The sequence below is a fragment of the Maniola hyperantus genome, chromosome 4 (assembly GCF_902806685.2).
Source record: "Maniola hyperantus chromosome 4, iAphHyp1.2, whole genome shotgun sequence".
In the NCBI taxonomy this organism is placed as follows: Eukaryota; Metazoa; Arthropoda; class Insecta; order Lepidoptera; family Nymphalidae; genus Maniola; species Maniola hyperantus.
This window is the reverse complement of record NC_048539.1, coordinates 6,097,908-6,119,139: the sequence shown is the minus strand read 5'-3', so window position 1 is coordinate 6,119,139 and position 21,232 is coordinate 6,097,908. Positions and strand designations below refer to the sequence as shown.

The 21,232-nt window shown below is 38.3% G+C and overlaps 3 protein-coding genes across 6 annotated transcripts in view; 2 read left to right on the top strand and 1 right to left on the bottom strand.

The window, feature by feature from the left end:
• LOC117981994 (uncharacterized protein C16orf96-like) overlaps positions 1 to 326 on the top strand; it is a 72,102-nt gene extending 71,776 nt beyond the window's left edge. For all 3 annotated transcript variants that reach the window (XM_069498203.1, XM_069498204.1, XM_069498202.1), the window contains exon 22: positions 198 to 326. In XM_069498203.1, coding sequence (XP_069354304.1) covers positions 198 to 223 — 26 coding nt within the window. In that variant the 3' untranslated portion in view covers positions 224 to 326. The remainder of the gene's footprint in view (positions 1 to 197) is intronic.
• Positions 321 to 12,870, bottom strand: LOC117997219 (uncharacterized). The gene is made up of 8 exons (XM_069498181.1): positions 12,372 to 12,870; positions 12,161 to 12,301; positions 8,331 to 11,945; positions 6,705 to 6,837; positions 5,881 to 5,977; positions 5,322 to 5,405; positions 4,610 to 4,768; positions 321 to 4,087 (listed from the first exon to the last, which is right to left on the bottom strand). The coding sequence occupies exons 1-8, from the start codon at positions 12,636 to 12,638 to the stop codon at positions 3,955 to 3,957; spliced, it is 4,629 nt and encodes a 1,542-aa protein (XP_069354282.1). The 5' UTR covers positions 12,639 to 12,870; the 3' UTR covers positions 321 to 3,954.
• Positions 12,871 to 13,877: 1,007 nt separating this feature from the next.
• On the top strand, positions 13,878 to 21,053 carry LOC117997217 (prenylated Rab acceptor protein 1). Of its 2 annotated transcripts, none has more exons than XM_034985461.2 (6): positions 13,878 to 14,181; positions 15,576 to 15,678; positions 16,097 to 16,200; positions 17,665 to 17,749; positions 18,697 to 18,805; positions 19,855 to 21,053. In XM_034985461.2, the coding sequence occupies exons 1-6, from the start codon at positions 14,090 to 14,092 to the stop codon at positions 19,956 to 19,958; spliced, it is 597 nt and encodes a 198-aa protein (XP_034841352.1). In that variant the 5' UTR covers positions 13,878 to 14,089; the 3' UTR covers positions 19,959 to 21,053. The 2 variants fall into 2 exon arrangements, with proteins under 2 accessions (XP_034841352.1, XP_069354322.1); XM_069498221.1 differs by having other exon boundaries at positions 13,883 to 14,160.
• The last annotated feature ends 179 nt before the right edge of the window (positions 21,054 to 21,232 follow it).

The following is a 21,232-nucleotide window of genomic DNA, read 5'->3' as shown; positions in this document are numbered from 1 at the left end:
GTCCGCGGAGGACAAAAATTAATCACTTCAGTTCACTTCATTGCACTTCAACGCACACGATGGACGTACGGCGAAAAATCATGGTAAAAGACTACGGACTTTTGTCTTCCACGGACAACATAGTCCATCGTTTATGCAAGTCCATTATCTGTAAACAATTTTTCAACTTGTACTAAAAAAAGCTTAAATTCTTTCAGATGGTGCGGGCGTAGAGAAACAATGAACCATGTAACTTTACATCTTTACACCACTAGAGACTACATGAGTATATTTTGTAACTTAATATTTTTTGTAAAATCATGGAAATAAAATATCAAAGCTCTGTGTATTTGAATTTTATTGGTAAATCGATTACCATAGTAAACTTAAGTTATGCCTATTTCTAAACGCAGACAATAACAAAAAGAGGTGCTTATTCGATTGTACTTAAATATCTGAGCTAAATTAAATAGACAAGACTAAAAAATCCTATATTTTTTACCTGTTGTAAAGAAGTAAAGCGGCCTGTCAATTTAATGAAGAGAATTATGTATAATGCGTAAAGCAATTAACTTTTTGTGTCAAATTTCACGTCAACAGTACGATTTTAGTCCTTATTTTAAAGGTGAACCGTACTTTTGACATGACAGTTGACCCATAGTTAAAATAGCTCATGAGAAGTAGTTTTGTACGGACTATACAACCGAATAGACATCAATGACTCCCACTAGACATCTACCAGTAGGTACACTATCAACGGAAAATAACTTGTCTCTCTAAAGAACTTAGATCTACTTTTATAGCGTAATTACATCCGTTACACGAAATTAAAAAATATTTACAAATCGATAAAAATAATGATCACAAAGGTTGTTACCTAGGGCTGAAGGAATATTAGCGTCAAGGCGGAGCGACACAATTTTCCAAAATAATATTTCAAAGTAGTCCTTTATATTATTAAGAAGCCACAGTTCTGTACGCGATAAGTAATCCTAATCCTAATAAATTAATAATATTTTAAATGTGAAAGTGTGGATGTTTGGATGTTTGTTACTCAATCACGCAAAAACGGCTGAACGGATTTGGATGAAATTTGGAATGGAGATAGATTATACCCTGGATGAACACATAGGCTACTTTTTATCCCGGAAAATCAAAGAGTTCCCGCGGGATTTTGATCCACGCGGACGAAGACGCGGGCATCCGCTAGTATATTATATTATTACGCGACAGGTCGAGATGGCAATCGGGTATGAACCAGGAGGACGCCCCGCACTCCCGCACATCACCCGCGCTCGCCCGCACCGAGTTAGCGCGGGAGCTGTGCGGGTGTACGGGACGTTCCCTCCCCGATTGCCATGTCGACCTCTCGCGTACTATACTTGTAACACGATGATGTTGCTCCTAGGAGAGTGGCATGCTCAGGATTGAGCAAACACTATTTTTTTTTTAATACCCTCCGGTTTTTAAAAAGCGTTGAACTGCAAAGGTAAGTTTTGAGAGCATCACCACGCAAACGTGCGAATTTTCAGAAAAGATCTTTCTAAAAAAGATGGCTACATAAGACCAGTTTTTAGTTAGTTCTTAGTTTGGTCCTACACGTAAAAACATCAGTTTGTCTTAATTGGCCATGAAATTATACCATTGTATATTTTTTAAAGTAAACTACACTTTATTCCACTACGTAATGTATTTTATATATTTTGTTGGTAGGAAGTTCCCACTGTTTCATCTAGCGTAGCGTAGTGTACTTTGACATATTTTAGAAAAAACGCGTCGCTTCGCTTTGACTGCGCCAATGTGTCTTGAACCTAGGTATACCTACACATAGCGAAAGTTGGAGAAGCTTGTAAAAAAACTTAATCTTATCTATAGTTTTCAAAGAGAACTTGCGAGAGTTTTCTTAAATGCTTAGACAATATCTACTTTGAATTTACTTTTCGGATTTATCTATCTAAATTTTCTTACTTGGATCGTTTGCACACCACAACATTTGCAACTAAACTGAGCATTGACTACATGCAAAATGCATATCTGAGTAGGTTCCTGCGGTAGTGGAGCAGTGCGGGAGGGGTGTGAGACGCGACGCGAGAGCTCAGTAGGTCGATTTCGTGAAACCTGCATCAATCATTATTACAATATTAATTGTTCTGATTGGCTAAATTTGTGCGAATCTTGTTGCAACAATGCATTATAGCCAATAGTGAGCGAGCGTCGAATCAGAGGTGATTGCGATCGAGACGTTGTAGCTGTCATTCTACCGCAATCGAGCTGCTGTGATTCGTCAACTTGTGGCAACTATCACCCCTTCCGCACCGCTAAAGGAGCTTATACTCAGTTATGTGCTATACCTAATAGTTCAGCAGGCTGATTACTTTATATAATGTGTTCACAAATCCAGTTCGCAGCGCTGTTTAACTAGTCGTCGAGTACAGTACGATTCAAACTTAAATGAGTCTGCGTGAAGTTGCGAGACGTGCGCTGTTACCCTCTTCCCCAGACATCCAAAATGTGTGTGGTGCGCAACGTCGTGCGCAAACTTCAGGGGCGCATTTACGTTTGCATCGTACTGTACGCCTCGGCTGCACGGTAGAGAATCGTCATGTATCAAGGATGTTATATTGAGGCTTCGACAACGCCGACAAACGACTGGCGAAACCAGAAATCCATATCAAACTTGAATAAACGTCAAAAAACAGTCACCCAAATTACATATATTATAGATAACGAGTACATACCACGACTAATTATTGAGTCCCGTCGTTCGATCGACCAAACAAATTCACATATACATCAATTTGATATTTGCACGGTACCCGTTATCTATGATAATATAATATGTCGTTAAACCACGAAATTTAAATCTCTCTAAAAATTAAGAAACTTTTATCTCTTAAGTACTAAGAGAAGTTTCCTGTTTCAATATTCGGCCGAATCATCTAGATCTACAAGATTACTCTTGTCCTTTTGGCCACAAATTAATATTCGCATTGCACATCGCATTAATTGTAACGTTATAAGATAGGGCTATTATGTCATTCCTAGTTAATTTTTTTACAAAAACATCATAATATAACAAAACATTTGTAAAATAAATTCACAATTAGTATTTTTTGGAGACTTCATTATCATTGCCGAGCGACATAATAGTCGTTGTCAGTTAGATAAAATTTTAGTATGCGACAATGTGTGCGTCAATTTATCAAGTTTTATAAAATTCATTTGCAGTAGTAAGGAATTCTGCTATACGTTCTAAAACGCGAGTAGCCGACGTTAGCCTTGTAGCCGCTTTACTTAAATGGGACTTTGCAGGTAATGTCTGCACTATGTGGGCAAAATCTGCTTCTATCTAGACTCCTCAGAATCAACAACGCCAACGTGGCCGAGGCGACGACGGCGCGCGTGTTGAAATAGATAAATTTAGGAGGCCCGAAGAGACACAGCAGAGTAGGGTGTAGTGAAAAATCGAATGGAGACTATTATCTAGTCCTAGGACAGAACAGGCAAATTTAGTTTAGATTGTACTTACTCGTACATTAAACTTGGGCTAGCGTTGGCCAATGGGGTTAGGCAAACGTGTACAACTCTGGGAGTTACACTTGATCCTGCATTGGCCAATATGTATTAGATCCTATCGTTAAGTGAACTGTGGCCATAGCACCAAAATTCTGATTACTCCATTGCGCTTTTAGCAATAGAATAGAATATATGATCAAATGTCATGTTGCATAGAAGTATAGGAAGAAAGATCGTCTAACAAACATTTCACGTATTATGTATAAAAAAAAATCGAAGAATCCAACTTACTGCGCTCTCGATTACAACAGTAATATTTGGAACTTATTGTGACCATCGCATTTAAACTCTTAATTCCGTGCTAGGCCCTGATATTGCATTGGATTTGCTCTACTGTTAAGTTCACGCATAGAGTCCCGCGCGAATAATATTAACGTATACACCGCGATATAACGATACTTAGCGGTGTCGACCTCTCGCGCTGTAGTGGTTGTTGCCGTCGCGACTGTAGCGGCGCTCCTTGCGCTCCCGGGAGCCGCGTGATCGGTCGCGGCGCTCTCTGTCGCGCGACTTCTCCTTGTCGCGTGACGATCTGTGAACAATAAACAATCGATTTAGAACAGGCCGATAAGGGGTGAGGGTTTAATAAAATAATGGAATGGAATTTTTAAAAAGGCCAGGCTCACTCGGTCACGTGATCCAAGAAACATACCGACCCGACGCGACGAAAGAGGGGGGGGGGGGGTAAGACACGCGGGAGCCGTCAAACTATGGAGGCGCAAAGTCGTAGGTATATTTCATTCACAATATTTTTTTACTCTATTGCTATTGTTATAAAAGTTGCTATTTATTCAAACGTCTTTGCGGAGAGATTCTTCTGTACGTGAAAGTTGCTATTAAGTATTCTATGATTCAACCATAGCCAAAGCCTAAAATATTATATAACGCGAGCGCCATTTGAGATCCCTAACTTCACTCCTTGAAGCCCTCGGCAACCTGGGCGGTCTACTCAGCTTTAGATACTTGGATTGAGTGAAGGCTTCGCCGGAGAGGGGCAATGCACGCACAACAGATGGAAACCAGCCCATAGAGAAGAAAAGAAAGAAGATTATACCTGGATTCTCCCCCGGAGCGGCTGTCGCGCGACTTGCGGCGCGACGGCGTGCCAGCGGAACGCGCGCGCGGTGAGCGCGACCGCGACCGCGACCGCGACCGCGACTTGCCTTTCTTTGGCGACCCTTCGCGTTCACTGTTCAAGTTGAAGTCGTCGAACCTGATGAAGGGTACCATTTCGTTAGTACCAATAATAAGATTAATCTGCTAAATTCGCTAAAACAAATCAGTATGGCACCATGCATATATTGCATGCATGCAGTATGCGATAAGTGCTTGCACGTCAAGTAAAAATACAATATTCGTGGGCAAGGTTTTCTTTTATTATTAAGAACCAACCACAGTATTTTCATCAAAAAATTTTACTTCAAATACTTTTTAATTAAGCAAATTGAAATAGAAAGATTTTTTATTCAAATAAACTTTCACACATACTTTTAAATCGTCAAATACATTTACCACTAGTTCGGAATGCCTTTCCTACCGAGAACCAGAAAGAAACTCGGCGGTTCCTCTTTGCAATGATTCGATTCACAATATATGCCATGTATAAAGGTAATTGCTGTCCCGCGCATTGCTGGAGCGAGCTGCGAGTCCACGCTCTTTTATCATTTACATAATCTTCGATTATGTATTAGTGGGTAAATAAGATCACAACCCTCGGAGCCTAGGAAACGTCAAGAAAAAAGATAAACAAAATAGTATGAAGTTACTTGTTTTTTGGTGCTTCTGGCCCAGAGCTGTGACTAGAGCTGGAACTCGAAGACGAGCTCGACGACGACGACGAACTTCTAATCCTGAAATAAATTCAAAAGTCAAAATCAAGATCAAAATGGTCTTTGTTCAAGTAATCTTTTACAGAACCTTCGAATTGTTGGTAAAGATTTTTCATTGAAGTGAGGCAATGCCGATGCTAATGATTTTTGATGAATGATATATATTTTTTAATTTATAGACTAGAGCTTGGCTGCAATCAGACCTGGTGGCAAGTGATGATGCAGCCTAAGATGCAGCGCGCTCGCCTACAAGATTCCTATTTACTCTTGACTTGAAGGTACCTACTATTAAAAGTGAAGGGAGAACTGACGCCGGATGCCGGGCGTTCCATAACCAACCAACAACTACAAATTTCATCATTCATAAATAAAAAACATTAAAGTTTTTAGATCTATCGGCACTTGGAGTGCTCCACTCCACATTAACATTATCATGTCGGTAACGCGACCTTTCAGCCATCCCAAAGAGGTTTTCATTTTAAAAATCTTAGCTTACCTTTTTTTACTTTTTGATTCAGATTTTCCGTTTTTGTCTGACGGACTTTGTCTATCATCCTCATCGTTTTCATCGTCTTTCGATTTTTCTTCATTCTCTAAAAAGGTAAATAGTTCTTATTTTGTGTGCAAAATACAAGGTAACAATAAAGCTATGAAAGTGGGACACCGAAAACTATTTTTTTCTTCAATAAATAAGTTGCCCTTTTCGTTCTCAAAACATCTACAATTTGGCTTAAATGTAATTCTCAAAAATAAATAGAAGATTTTTTATAGGCTAGTTTCTGCCGCTAGGCAAAATGGCTAATGAGCAGTGTAAACGCTCTATAGCTTTTACCTAAGGGTCGGAGACAGATGGACTGCAAGCTAACTGCAAAATGGCATTTGCGATGCAGTTATATTACCGTTGACCAAGTGCATCGAACCTGCTGACCGATTGCGCGGTCCACGTGCAGTTCAGTGAATGCCCGTAAAGCACGTGGACTGCGCAGTTGGTTGCCGTTGCGATGCAGTTGTGTCAACAGTAATACCTTGTACATATATCAAATATTTGAAAAGAGCAACCGCCGAGTTTCTTGCTGGTTCTTCTCGGTAGGAAAGGCATTCCGAACCAGTGGTAGATGCATCCGACTATTCGAAAGTACTTGTAAAAGTTTATTTGAATAAAAAAGATTTTTATTTTAATAAAACTGGATTCCAAGTGTAATTTCGCAGTTGGCTTGCAGTCCAAGTTCAGTCTGTTTGTCTAGAGTCTAGACCCTAAGGGAAGAAGCATTGCTTTATAGTTTTTGTCTTAATGTAAAGTCACAAAGCATCACCGCTAACCCATTTTGGAGGAGTTGCCCTGTTCCCCATCGCTGCCCCACAGATCATACTTAGAGAGATCAGCCTCGTCCCCAGACTCCTCCTCCTCCTCCTCTGCCCCACCCTCTGCTCCCTGGGAGCCGGACGCCTTACTCTGAAACAAAATACATTCTCAATATTATATGGAGTACCTGTTAAGAGGTTTAAAAGACATATTATTAAAATATGTCATCCCATTCTAAGGTTGTGCTCATTTTGCATGCGTTTTCGCACAAAGTTCGGTCTTGCGAACATGTTGGGAAAGTACTGATCCTTCCAAGTACTATGGACTATGGGAGCGCTCACCCTGAGTTCCACGAAAAGTTCCTAATCTACGTAGCCTAGCAGAAACAGAAAGCATTCCTATCTACCGGCAGATGGATAACAGACACAGAGGCCGTCATATTATCTCAGAAAGCGCATACGAATTCATTGAGCTTTTTTTAGTATATTTTCCCGTGTCATCTTTCAACGTGTTTTACCTATCATTGTAGTATTTCATCATGATCAACCCATCGCTGGCTCATTACAGAGCACGGGTCTCCTCTCAGAGTTATTATTCATCATAATATTGCTGGTATACATTGATACATTCATATTAACATCTAGCTCAATGCATCCAGTGAGCACTGCCATAGTAGTTGAAGGATTAAGATCGCTCGTGTCTTTTCATACGATTGTGTAAAAAAAACCGGCCAAGTGCTAATCAGACTCGCGCACTGAGTGTTCCGTACTACAATCGTATTTTATCGACATTTTGCACGATAAATCAAAAGCTATTTATTATGCCTAAAAATAAATAAAAACCTGTTTTAGAATGTACAAGTAAAGCCCTTTCATATGATACCCCACTTGGTATAATAATCTTACTTTGAAAGTTGAAAATAGTATAATATTTGTTCATGACCACAATTTAATTTTTTTTTGTGTGATGTAACAACAAATTCACGGTTTTCAGATTTTTTTCCCCGAATGTCTGCTATAAGACCTACCTACCTGCTAAATTTTATGATTCTAGGTCAAGGGTAAGTACCCTGTAGGTTTCTTGACAGGCCGACAGACAGACAGACAGACAGACCTTTTGAGGTACGGAACCCTAAAAAACGTATTTATCTTAACAGTAATCGGTAGCCAGTTCTGCCCCTTGATTGGCTATGAAAAAATATGAACATTGAATTCATTCAATCAAGGTGCAGAAATTGCTGTTGACTACGATGAATACGGTTTTTCTTACACAATCAGTATTCGCAAGACCGAATTTCATACGAAAAAGCGAGCAAAGTGAGCGTAGCCTAAAGCGACATTTCACAAGACATGTGCCAGGATGCATAGCAAGGGATATGTTTAAAATCTACCGATACAATCGCTTTTTTCTCAGCTTAGCTTATTGAATTCTTTTTTGAGCCATGAAAATCAAACTATCCTATTAGTGAACTTCACACATATCGCTCACTATGCATCCTTTCATATCTCTGATGAAAACGCAGCTGTTACATTATTTTATTTACTTACAAAAAATACCAAATATTTGAATTTACAGGTGGGATGATGTAAGATTTAAAAATATGTCTTTAAATTTAGTACAGTGATAATAGTTATAATACACACCTTTTTAGATCTTTTAGGTTGTTTTCCATTACATGCTTTGTTGCCCTTTTCAGGTTGCTTAACAGCTAACTTTAACCTATTCAACATAATCGGCTTTGGGAGGGCAAAGCTTTTAAAGTTTCCTATCACAGGCGCATTTTCATTTAAATGTGGCGTTTGCGTTTTGGATTTTTCTTCCAGAGATTTAATATTTATATTCAATTTTTTAGACAGATTCGGTGGCATAATGACTGGACCTGGGTCAAAAATATCGCTTAAAAAAGGTGTGTCGCCCGTGTTGCCATCTAATTTCTCTAACTCTCTTTCTATTCTCTCGTCCTGGTTGGATTCGTTTTCCCATTCCTCATCATTAGTTAAGTTTATTGTTTCCACAACACCAGTTTCACACTGCCGATCATCCTGACCTGAACTATCTATCTTCTCATTATTTGAACTATCACTAGGCTGTTGTGAAAACTGCTGCAAATTTTGAAGAGCTAACATAATTGCGTTTGTATTAATCCCAGATAACAAATTTGAGAAATCTAATTGAGGCAGATTTTGAATAACAGGTGTAATTGTCTCAGACTGCAGGGCACTTTGTGGTGTCACATTTTGCTTTGGCTGTTCAATAACTACTGGCAATTTGTGCACGCTTGTTTCTTTGTCTAAACTATTAATGACACAAGTGTTATTTGGATGGTCAGATGGTTTGATTGTTATGGATTCTAGTACATGTACTTTTTTTGATGGACTAATCGTTTTAGGCTTGTTAACAGTAGGTAATTCTTCTCTTTCAATAGACATACACCTAATCTCTTCTTCTATATCCATAGGAATAGGTTCCAAAGGAACTGGTGGGTTTAAGTTTATCCCATTTGCTTGTTGCTGTTGGAATTGGTTAACATTTTCATTGGATTCCTTTTGTGGAGCGTCAACCAAATTGCCAGTATAACATGGGACTTTATCAGAAATTTTATTATCATTTCCATCTTGCAAGTCCTGCAATAAACCTAATAAGGTCCCTTGCATGAACTCCATATTTAGTGTGTTTGTTGGTTTAGCAGGGCTTTCGTCACTTGTAGAGTATAACATGTTTGTCATAGGACTTTGGATTCGGAGAGATCCAACGCTAGGTGATGGAGTGCACCTATTTTGTGTATCGGAAGGTTGTAAATCAACTGGATCTGAAATTTGGTAAAGAGCATCATCATCCTCATCCCATTTAGTTTCATACATTTTTCGCACACTATCAAACTTTTCTATATCATTGCTCCGTTCTGGACTTGCTTCAGTGTGTTCATTGGAGTTAAAAATATCCATAATGCTTCTGGTTTTCACCGCTGAACTAGACTGCACTATCTCAAAGACACTGGAAGTGTTCAGGTTAACCACTGGAGGTGGTTTAGAGAAATCGCATGTTAGTACCGTTTCTAATGGCTTATCAAATGGCAAGTACTGATGTACTGGCACATTAGTTTCTAAAACATCTTTTGTAAAATCCTCAATTTGGTTGACAGCCACTGGACGTGGTGTGGTCTGAATTTGACTGGCAACAAATTTATGTGTGGTCTCAATTTTATTGGCAACTAATTTACGTGTGGTCTCAATCTGATTGGCAACCAATGTACGTGGTGTGGTCTCAATTTGATTGGCAACTGGTTTACGTTGTGTGGTCTCAATTTGATTGACAGCCAATAGACATGGTTTGGACTCAATTTTATTATCAACCAGTATACGCTCTGTGGTCTCAAGTTGGTTGACAGCCAATTGACATGGTTTGGACTCAATTTGGTTGACAATCAGTGGACGAGGTGTAGTCTCAATTTGATTGACAGCCAATGACTGTGGTTTGGACTCAATTTGGTTGACAGTCAATGGCCGTGGTTTGGACTCAATTTGGTTGACAGCCAATGGCCATGGTTTGGACTCAATTTGGTTGACAGCCGGTGGACGTGGTGTGGTCTCCATTTGGTTGACGATCAATGCACGTGGTGTGGACTCAATTTGATTGACTACCAATGGACGTGTTGTGGGAGTATATCCTTTTGTCTGATTTGAATAGTTATTGGTCCTAGGTTTTTCAATGCAGGTACTTTTAATTACTTGTGGTGGTCTCTGTTTATTGTTGGAAAATGTGTTTCCATTTGCTTTAGCCCAAAACCCCTTTTTCTTTACATTATCTTTAAAATTCTGATAATTTCTTTTAGCAGTTGCTGCCAACCTCGTAGGTACATATTCAATGGAACAGCCATCAGTGTCATGTAGATTTTCATGGTGCTTAGATTTAATACCCATATTTTGTAAATTCATAGTGTAAATATTCCCTGTTGTTAATGGTGATTGCTCAACCGGCTTGACTGTGCTATATCCTTGAAAAGAGTGAGTTTCACTGGGTACATAATTATTAACTGGAGGAGTAGGGACAGAACGCTTTTTTAATTTACGCCTAGTTTTTCTTTCTCCGAAAATTCTAGACCTAAAATCGACTTCCTCACTATTGTAAGATACTGACTCGGAATCTGATGACTCCTGAACTGACTGTCTTGTATTATTCGACTTTATAGATGGGCTCTTTCTTTTACCAACTTTATTATTTGTTTTCTCCAAGTCAGATTCAGGATAGTTGGAATCTTGACTGTCACAGGAAGTAGATCTGGACCTGTGGTGTGATGAAGCTGACTGACTCCCTGCCTGGGATCCCCTGTCATCTAAAGTGCTTATGGAGCCACTGGCAGCTCTAGGCTCATTTTCCACTCCAGTATTATGTAAAGTTTCAATACTAACACTTTTTTGTCTCCTAATAAAGGAAGAATGTTTATTATCATCAGTTGTTTTATTAGGACAGTCATCTTCACTCTCTGATACTATGGGAATTTCCTCAGGGTTAGGCAGTTTTTGACAAATTTTTGGTTTGTTGTCACATTTTGTTGTTTCAGTAGATACAGGCTTTTCTACATCCTTTTTCTGTGTTTCTAAGTGACCATCAACTAGGCAACCGGAATACAAAAGTTTTTGTCGCCAAGCAAAAATTGTTTTAAAGTCAGGTGCAGGTTTGTCGTACATCGATTCAAATTTTTGAGTACTAATTTGGCAATTGTTATAAACGATAGCATAGGCAGCTGCTGTAACTCTTTCTTTAACTGAATAAGTCACTTCAAAATCTTCGGCGGGTGTTGATCCCGTGAACTTGTAGACCACATCATTGTTGGTAGAAGAAACTCTATTTTCCATGACTGGGTTGTAAGATTGTAAAGCAGGTGACACACTCTCACTTTTGGCCTTTTTAGAACCTGTCTCATAGCCAGAGGACCCAGTGTGATCCTTGTCACCTATGCTAGTAAATCGTTTACGCTGGATGCCATTACTTCTATATGGATTGGTATGGTCTTGTGGAATTGTTTTGTTGACATTATAATAGTAAGAATTATAATGATTTCTCTTGAATGCTACTCTGTTGAGTGGAGGAAGTTCACATACTGAGCCATCACTAAGACTGCCACTGACTTTGTCTGTCTGTTTGTTAGCCTGCAAAGAGCCAGTTGGTGCTGGTACTGGCTTAACAGGGTCCATTTTTCCCTTCTGCAGCATTCTTGGTGGCAAAATTTTGTTAACAGGTCCTTCAGTGATGCCAACCTGAAGGCAGGAAAAATTATCTCCACTTTAGTAATGATGTGCTTCAAAATTTATTTCACTTAGTAAAATACATCTTCTTAGCTTGGAAATTCCTTTATCTGCCACTTTTTTAACAAAATATTATGTTAATACCAGTTGTTTATGTTAGATCAGTATCAAAAAAAGAAAATGTATAAAATAATATAAAAAATTAACATGCATTGTTACATGCATACCTTGTCATCAAAATCAGCCTTTCGCTTCCGCTTTTTTCTTCCAAATTCGTCATATTCATCGTCCGAAGAAGATTCCCTTCTTCGGTACTCTACTACACCGCGCTCATTGTAGCCTCCACCGTATCCTGTGCGGGCTTCAACCTAAAACATTTTCATAATCAAAAAAATGATTCAACTTAATCACTTAATTCTAGTAATAGATGAGTCTCACTTCGCCAAACTTTGGTGCATTGCACACATTGCAAGTCGGACGCCGGGCCCAGTTCACATTAGCACATTTGTTGCACTGCCAGTCGTCGGCGTTAAAAAGTCCGCGTGATTTCTCGGCTGCAGATTTTCCTATCTCCGTCCCGAGTTTCTTTTTAAAGGGCTTCGCTGCCTCGGGCCTTTCTTTGTTGCAGCGGTAACAAGAAGACCGACGAGCGAAATTTATATTACCACAATTCGGATCGCTGCATATCCAGTCCCCGTCGTTCATTTTGTTTTGGCAGATATTGCACCTTCTAAATCGAAAACATTATCACTTTACCGCAACTAACACCACCGAATCTTAACATTACCGAGTAAAGCACACCATCATCATGTAAATAAAAGGCAATCTGACAGAAATCGCCACTTTCAAAGAAAACCCAGCTCTCTTTCGTATCAAAAGTAAATCAAGCTCAAGCTCCAAAGCCAGCCATCTGTGCCAGCCATGAAATGACGCAAATGCAAAGCCGAAATCTCTAAAATCTACATCCTGTTTGAAAATCCATAGCCACACACGTTTCCGGTACGCTATACGCTATCAAAAGACAACACCGCACCGGCCAACGGCCGGCACGAACGTTAAACACGGCTAACATTAGTACAATAGCACAGGTTTTGAAGTTTAATATTCCATGGATATTTACAAATTATTTCTCATTGCTGAGGGTCGGAACTCCTTTCCATTAATCACATAATGGTAGGAATAATTCTTTTAGGATAATAATGCGTTTGGTACCATTTCACATCCATCACATACCTACAAGCACGGATGCATGCAAATCATACTACTCACTAAGAGAACCGTTCATCTCAATTTTAATACAGACTATCTATTCTATTACATGTTAGGGATGATAACCGGGACCGATGGCGCTTAACGTAGGTAGGTACTCCCCGGACCCCGAGGCACGGAGGAAACGAAAAGGCTGCCAAACTCGATTATCCACCCAGTTACCCTCCGGCCATACACTGCCCGTGGGCCGTGTGGCATGGGAAGTGGCGAAGAAAGGAGGCAGAGAGGAGGCAAATGGTCTGTATGCTACATCCAACACCGCGGTCTTGAGCTGACGTACAGCCGCGATGGATCGTGAATAAAGTGCTTTAGACGGCTTTAGTTAATTATAAAGTGTCAACATAACCTCACTTCATGTTGTTTGTCAAGGACGATCTCATCAACAAAGCACATCTTGACTAACAAAAAAATGGCAGCGTTCTGCAGCGTTCCGATTTTCGCCATGCCATGCGCCAAAAGAGCCATGTCGCACTGTATATTATACATACTCTTTGGTGGAATGGTGACCATAGGTAGAGCCGTAAAACCAGTTAAAAAAATGCGAACATAGTTCGCGATCGTTCGCGATGCTCTTCACAAAAGACTGACAAAAGATAAAAGATGCTCTCGCGATACGATGCGATGCAAAAAAATGTATAGTCCGTACAAAATGATTCTCACGCGCCATTTTAACCCTATTGGTCAACTGTCATGTCCAATGTCAAAAGTAAGATTCACCTTTAAAATAAGGACTAAAATCGTACTTTGGACATGAAATTTGACACAAAAACTTAAAATAGCGCGTGAGGAGTTAAATTTTACGCGTTATAAATACAAATTTCCTTTTCCAAACTCCAAACAAGATCTTTCTAAAATTGTAATACAAATTACAAACTTACTATTTAATAATGGCTGATAATGTGAACATTGAGATTTCTGGTGAAATTAATGCAACTACAGAAAAAAAAGGATTTCAAAAGTATGTCAATGAAATGGAATTGTAAGTTTTACTAACACTAAACCAAAACAAAGAAGTTTGCTGTTTATTGCTCCAGTTTTTTCATCTATTGATATTCATATATATTACATCATTAAATATCTTTAGTGTTTCATAGCTAATAAATCAATGTACCTATTATTAGTTCCATACAGTGGCGTGCAGGTCATAGAGGCATAAATGCACTGCTTACCCGAGTTGTATAGCTCAATGCATATTTTCATATGACCTGCCAGTAAACAGATTCCTACCTAACTAATGCCTACCCTAGCTTCAAACCCTGTGCACGCCACTGGTTCCATATTAGTTATCATTACATATTTACAAGCTTGGCTTGTAGTTTATATGTAGGTACTTACTCTATAACTTATATTATGTAGTTATTATTTCTGTACACAAAATATTCAGTATTCACTATTCACCCTTTGCCAAAAGAGGAAATAACTTGTTGGTGGAAAAGGAACACCAAACAACTGAAAGGTTTGGTGTTCCTTTCACAAAGGTTTGATTTCCTTGGCTGGTCAGGGAAATTAAATTCCCTCTGTCTTCAGGCACTTTAAAGTTAATTCTTGTATTGTAGACAAGATGTAATTGTATTTTTAAAAAAAAGAATATTAGCCTTGTTATTATTATAACTAATATTCCCCTTTCCCCTCCAACCTATTCCTAGCAGGTACGACAATAGTGTAACGGGTGGGATTTGAACCACCAACCTTTTGGAATTCAGTCTGCTCCTTGGCTGTTGAAATTATAATCCATACTTAATATTATAAATGCGAAAGTGTGTCTGTCTGTGTGCTAGCTTTTCACGGCCAAACCGTTCAACCGATTTTGATGAAATTTGGTACAGAGCATCCTGGGGATGGACATAGGCTACTTTTTATCCCAGAAAATCAAAAAGTTCTCACAGAATTTTTCAAAAGCCTAATTCCACGCGGAGGAAGTCGCGGGCATCAGCTAGTATTATTATTATTGTTTCAATCTGCCCTTCTCACTCTGAGAGGAGACCCGGCACAGTAGTGGGCACCTGAGCCGGTAATGGGTTGATCATGATGATTATTTCAATAAGCGGTGATAGTCTAGTGGTCTTCTCTTCTGGAGGTCAGGGGGTGTGACCTTGGGCACGCACTTTTAACTTTTTGGATGACCAAACTTTTAAATTTTTGGATGAAAACTAGATTTAATTGTGAAGAAAAACATGTCACTCTCCAGGTCTTTATCTATACCCGTGCAAAAAATCACGTCAATCCATTGCACCGTTGCGTCGTGGTTGAAGGACAAACCAATAAACCAACAAACAAACACACTTTCGCATTTATAATAAGGGTACTGATGCAATTGTTTGAATTTTTGGCTGCCCTATGTGAGAATGAGCTAACATACTTGTCACTGTGCAGGTTGCTACAACATGTCCGCAGTGGAGCAGCCCCTGCTCTGGTGATGGGCGTGTTGAATACACGCCGGCCATGGACACAATTTGTAGCCACTGAGAATTTTAAGGTGACTTTTAATTTGTTTGTTTAAATTAACAAAGAATTATTGTGGACTCACAAAATAGAAATAGATTTTATTTGGCAGAATGTGGTACAATATTATTTGGTCCTAAAACTATTTTGTTCTGACACATTTAACCAATAAATATGAAGGTACCTAAGTATATAAAAGGAAAAAGTAACTGACTGACTGATCTATCAATGCACAGCTCAAACTACTGGAAGGATCGGGTTAAAATTTGGCATGCAGATAGCTATCATGACGTAGACAACCACTAAGAAAGGATTTTTTGGAAATTCAATCCCTAAGAGGGTAAAATAGGGGTTTAAAAATATGTGTAGTCCACGCGGACGAAGTCGCGGGAATCGCTCGTGTTTATATATTTTCTGGCAATAATAAATTTCAAAAAACATTGATTTTGCAGGTTCCAGCTTCCATACCAAGATTATCACGAAGATTTTATCGAAATGTAGAACACTTTCAAGCCAATTACCTTATTGTATTTTTGGGACTATTTGCTTACTGTTTGTAAGTATCAATAAAGATTTTTAAATTAAAAGTTGTTAGATGGAATCTGCATGTTAGGACGTTCATTATAGTTGTAGGGACAAATTTAGTATTGGATATAACAGTCCAGTCCTGAAGCAAATATTCTGTCTAACGATCACGCACAAACCCGATCTGAATCCGTTAAAATATGGATATAAAAAATATCTACAACATATGTCAAAAAGGAACGTATTTTTACGGATTCGGATCGGATGAGTACCGCCGTAAGTCAATAAAATTATAGCTCGAGCAATCTAACAGGTCAGATTTATTTTGTCATTCGACAATCGCACTATCAGTCTAATAGAACAGAATAAATATTACACCTCCAATCTGATAGAACAGTCAAACAGAATATACAGAATGGACTTTTTCTCAACCAAACTAACACTAACATAATGGAATAGATAGTTGATATCCTTACCAGTATTGTGCATATTTCAATTGTAGGTACACCTAGGTACGATTTTGTACTCGTAATACAAAAACCAGCCAAGTGCGAGTCAGGCTCGCACAACGAGGGTTCCGTACAAGTCGTATTTTTTCGACATTTTGCACGATAATTCTAAAACTATGATGCATAAAAATAAATAAAAATCTGTTTTAGAATGTACAAGTGAAGACCTTTCATATGATACCCCAGTTGATATAGATATCTTACTTCGAAAATTGAAAATACTAATTAATAGTTTATGACCACAATTTAATTTTTTTTGTGTAATGTAACCACAAATTCACGGTTTTCAGATTTTTCCCCTAATGCCAGCTATAAGACCTACGTACCTGCCAAATTTCATGATTCTAGGTCAACTATTTGACAGACAGACGGACAGACAGACAGACAACAAAGTGATCCTATAAGGGTTCCGTTTTTGCTTTTGAGGTACGGAACCCTAAAAAAATTGTATTAAGTGGGTGACCGCAACGATTAAGACACGCGACTGTAGAGACGCGGCTCCTACGCTCGCTGGATGTGAACATCCTCATAAAGTTCCTTGTGACTTTCACAGGAGACCTGTCGGATATGGTCCCATCGCTTAAAACTTCCAAAAGACACTTCCTATGTTTCCATTGCAAACCAAGCCTAGCGAAAAACTGGTACATTGTGTACAATGTAAGCACTTACAGCCGCACTCAGAGTCGATTAATCGTTACTTAAGGCATTCCTTATCCATACTAATTCATGTCTTAAGTAAAGATTAACCGACTGAGTGCGGCCATTAATAAAATACTCCTACCTAAATATCTGACAGCTAAACTTACGTGATAATCAGAGCAGTTATGCCTGTCTAGTTTCGAACTTATCTAGGATCCTTTTCCAATAGGCCTCTGCTCGCGATGCGGCCCCAAGGATACTGAGATCAGCCATCAGACATTTTTATTTATGACGAATATCACTCTCGATAGTTTAAAAGCTAAAATAGTAATCTCGTTGTATTTCAGAATCACGTCGCCTTTGCTACTAATAGCAATGGTAGCAAGTTTTTTTGGCTACAGGAAGTTAACATCGGGACCTAATACTTGGAAGGTGTGTTACTAAATTCATTTTAAGGGTTCCGTAGTAATTATAATTACTTTACATTTTAAAGACCTAAAATTTAAATTAAACTTTACAGTAAGCTGCTTTATTTTTGCTTTTCAGCCAAAAGTAAGTTATTCCTTTGCTTAAAGTGCCCTTTTCCTGCTATTAGTTCCGATGAGCCGTGATAGCCTAGTGGTTAAGACGTTCCACTTCATCCTATTCGGGAGGTCGTGAGTTCGATTCCGGGCACGCACTTCTAATTTTTCGGAGTTAGGAGCGTTTTAGGCAATTGAATATTATCACTTGCTTTAACGGTAAAAGAAACATCGTGAGGAAATCTGCACCTGCATGCTTGAGAGTTCTCCATATTGTTCTCAAAAGTCAAACGTGTGTGAAGTCTGCCGATCCGCAGTGGGCCAGTGTGGTAGACTATAGGCATTCTGAGAGACCCGTGCTCAGTAGTGGGCCGGCAATGCGTTGATCATGAGTCCCAGTGAATAATAATAACAAAGCAAAAACCAGTTTTACACAATTATCTCATAACACATTTAAAATACATACCAATAGAATTAAGTGCACAAAATTCACAGAGACACTCAAATGCGGATTTGACTTGCTCCAGCAATGCGCGGGACTGCAATTACGTCTATATGACTTTGCTTAGATTTAAGACAGAGTTAAAACGAGACAGATGTATATCTCACATATAAATCTGTCCCGTTTTAACTCAAACTTAAGTCAGAGCAAAGTCAAAATGCGCTCTATAGATCTCACCCTATGACCTACACTGCACCTACAGGTGTTTAGCACAAGCTCTTACTCTCTGGACCCAGCTTATGACACACGCCTTGCGTCTCGAGCACCCCAGTCTTGTCTACTCTTAGGCTAATCTATTTTCTACTCATTAATTTATTCCGCTGTTCTTCTTTCATATTTCCCTATCACACATGTAGATCGGCAATTGGGAACTCACGAAGACCCAGCAGTACGCGGTGGCAGCGGCAGGATCTATGGCTCTGTGCTGGCTCGCCGGCGCCGGAGCTGTGCTGTTTTGGGTGCTAGGTAAGATTAAAAAAAGGAATAGATGTATTATCCAATCTTGCTTCTGGTTTTTAGTATATCTTTATGTAATAATATCTAGGATGCTTGCATAGAGAAGCAGGTCTCCATGATAGTTTTTGCATTTCACGAAGACGAGTGGCTCATGCTTATGTCATGCTTACTCGTGACTGGTTGGTCCGACATGCACATACACTTACGCAATGCCCGTGCAAACGACGACGTAACCACAAGTAAAGTTCACTCGTCTTCGTGAATTGCAAGAACTGTACCGCTCTGTGCAGTTAAAATAGCCCCATGTTACCTAAAACACTCCAGGGTTGGAAATTTAAAAAAAAATTGAAACATGTTTTAAATAAATGTTTTTTTTTTTCAAAATGTTACCCGCACCTATCAGTACTGACGGTAGCACTAAATTTAGAATTCAAAATCCATACTTTCCATACCAATATAAATGCGAAAGTGTGTCTGTCTGTCTGCTAGCCTTTCACGGCATATCCGCTCCACCGTTTTTTGACAAAATTTGGTATAGCGATAGTTTGCATCCCGGAGAAGGACATTGGCTACTGTTTATCCCGGAAAATCAAAGAGTTCCCACGAGATTTTTAAAAACCTAAACCCACGCGGATAAAGTAGCGGGCATCATCTAGTAATTACATAAATTGACTATTGTCATACTTCCTTTAGTAGCATTTCATTAAAGTTAATGGGAAGGAATTTCCTATCATCAATTAATAATTTACATAATAATCAATAATTGGTTGTTACTGTATATCATGAAGAGTATAGGGCCCAAAACACTACCTTGGAATAACCTAAAGATGCATTTTTTTTCCTCTAGTTTATACTATGCTAATCCAGCTGTACACAATCAAACTTGAAACTTATCTAAAAGTAGTGTTTTTTTTTATCAGGACAAAACTATTTTTTACTGCGAAAAACTCCAAAAGTACTTTTGACTATAAAAATGGAACTGAAACATGTTATACGGTATACCTACGACAATTTTAGTAGAGAGCATTCATATTTTTAAAAAAAATGTTATCATCCAGGAGCAACGGTAACCGTGGTCGCTCTTCACGCAAGCTTCTTTGACGCAGAAGCGTTGCCGCCGACGGACGACCCCGAGCAGTTCCCGATGATCGAGCAAGTGTGACACCACCTGCCTCTCTACCTCCCCTCCACCGCCCACCCTATGACTCACACATCCATATCTAAGCTTAGTACCTAATCAAAAACTCGTTTATCTCAATGTGAAAATATGTAATTAGTACTTACTACGCGTCACGTGGCAACGTGGGCTGGGAAAACCTAAATCGCGCTTGTTGCCTTTCGTACCTTCTGAGAGTATAAAATAGTCTTCAAACATTTGATCATGTTGTGTGAGAATTTACATTCTTATTATTGGTTTAGATAAAATTAATGTTTCTGTGTTTAGTCTTCTGCGTTCGCGCATCGTTCACCCGATTGAATTTATACTTTGTGACCAATTTAAAATAATTGTTCTACAAAGTTGATTATGAAAACTATGCAGTTATGTAATTAAATTATTATAACTATACAAGATTTAATCAAATTTATTATTATTATTATATATATTTTGATACTCTAAAATGTTACAGTGCATTCATTATGCTGTTTGGAAATGTTATTTCAAAAATAAACCTACCAACAAATTGCAGCTGTTGACACAGCTCAAATAAAGTTTTATACAAACATAAATTTTGTAAAAGCAAAGAAATTGAAATGGGGCTGTAGATAGATAATTTTGTACCAGTTACGTACCAATATTTTGCTCTTTATTTTGTTAAAACTAAGCTCCAAGTATTGAAATAGCACAATTAAAAAATTAAGTCAATTATATTCCAAATATCATATTCAAAGTCAAAGTCAAATGATTTATTCAAAATAGGTAATAAATTACTCTTATTGATGGTCTGGTATGGTGTTAGATTTGTAAGATATAGTGGTGATAATTATTACGCAAACTTAAAACTAAAGCTACGAGGGTTATTCAATATCAATGTAAAAATTATAACACCTATTGAATTATGTAAGTAATGCTGGCACTATATTTACATTTCAATAATATTATTTGGAGATATTATGTATTATATTTTATTAAAATTGTAAATATAATTTTTTGTAATAATTTATAAGTTGTAGGTATTGAATTGGAATCGTGAAACTGACACATTCAGTAGTAGTTGTTGATGAAAATGAAACTGATTAATAAATATTTTTAAACATTCTTATTTGTTTTTATTATTTCCTGTTTTAGCTATTTTATGTTTTCCTGCATTTTTAGTTTTAAAGGTTCAAAATATCGAGTCTTTAAATTGTTTTTTATGTTTTAGAAACACTTATAAAATAATGGACCCATAAAATTAAAATATTATCCATACTTAATACGTAACATGAAAATTGATT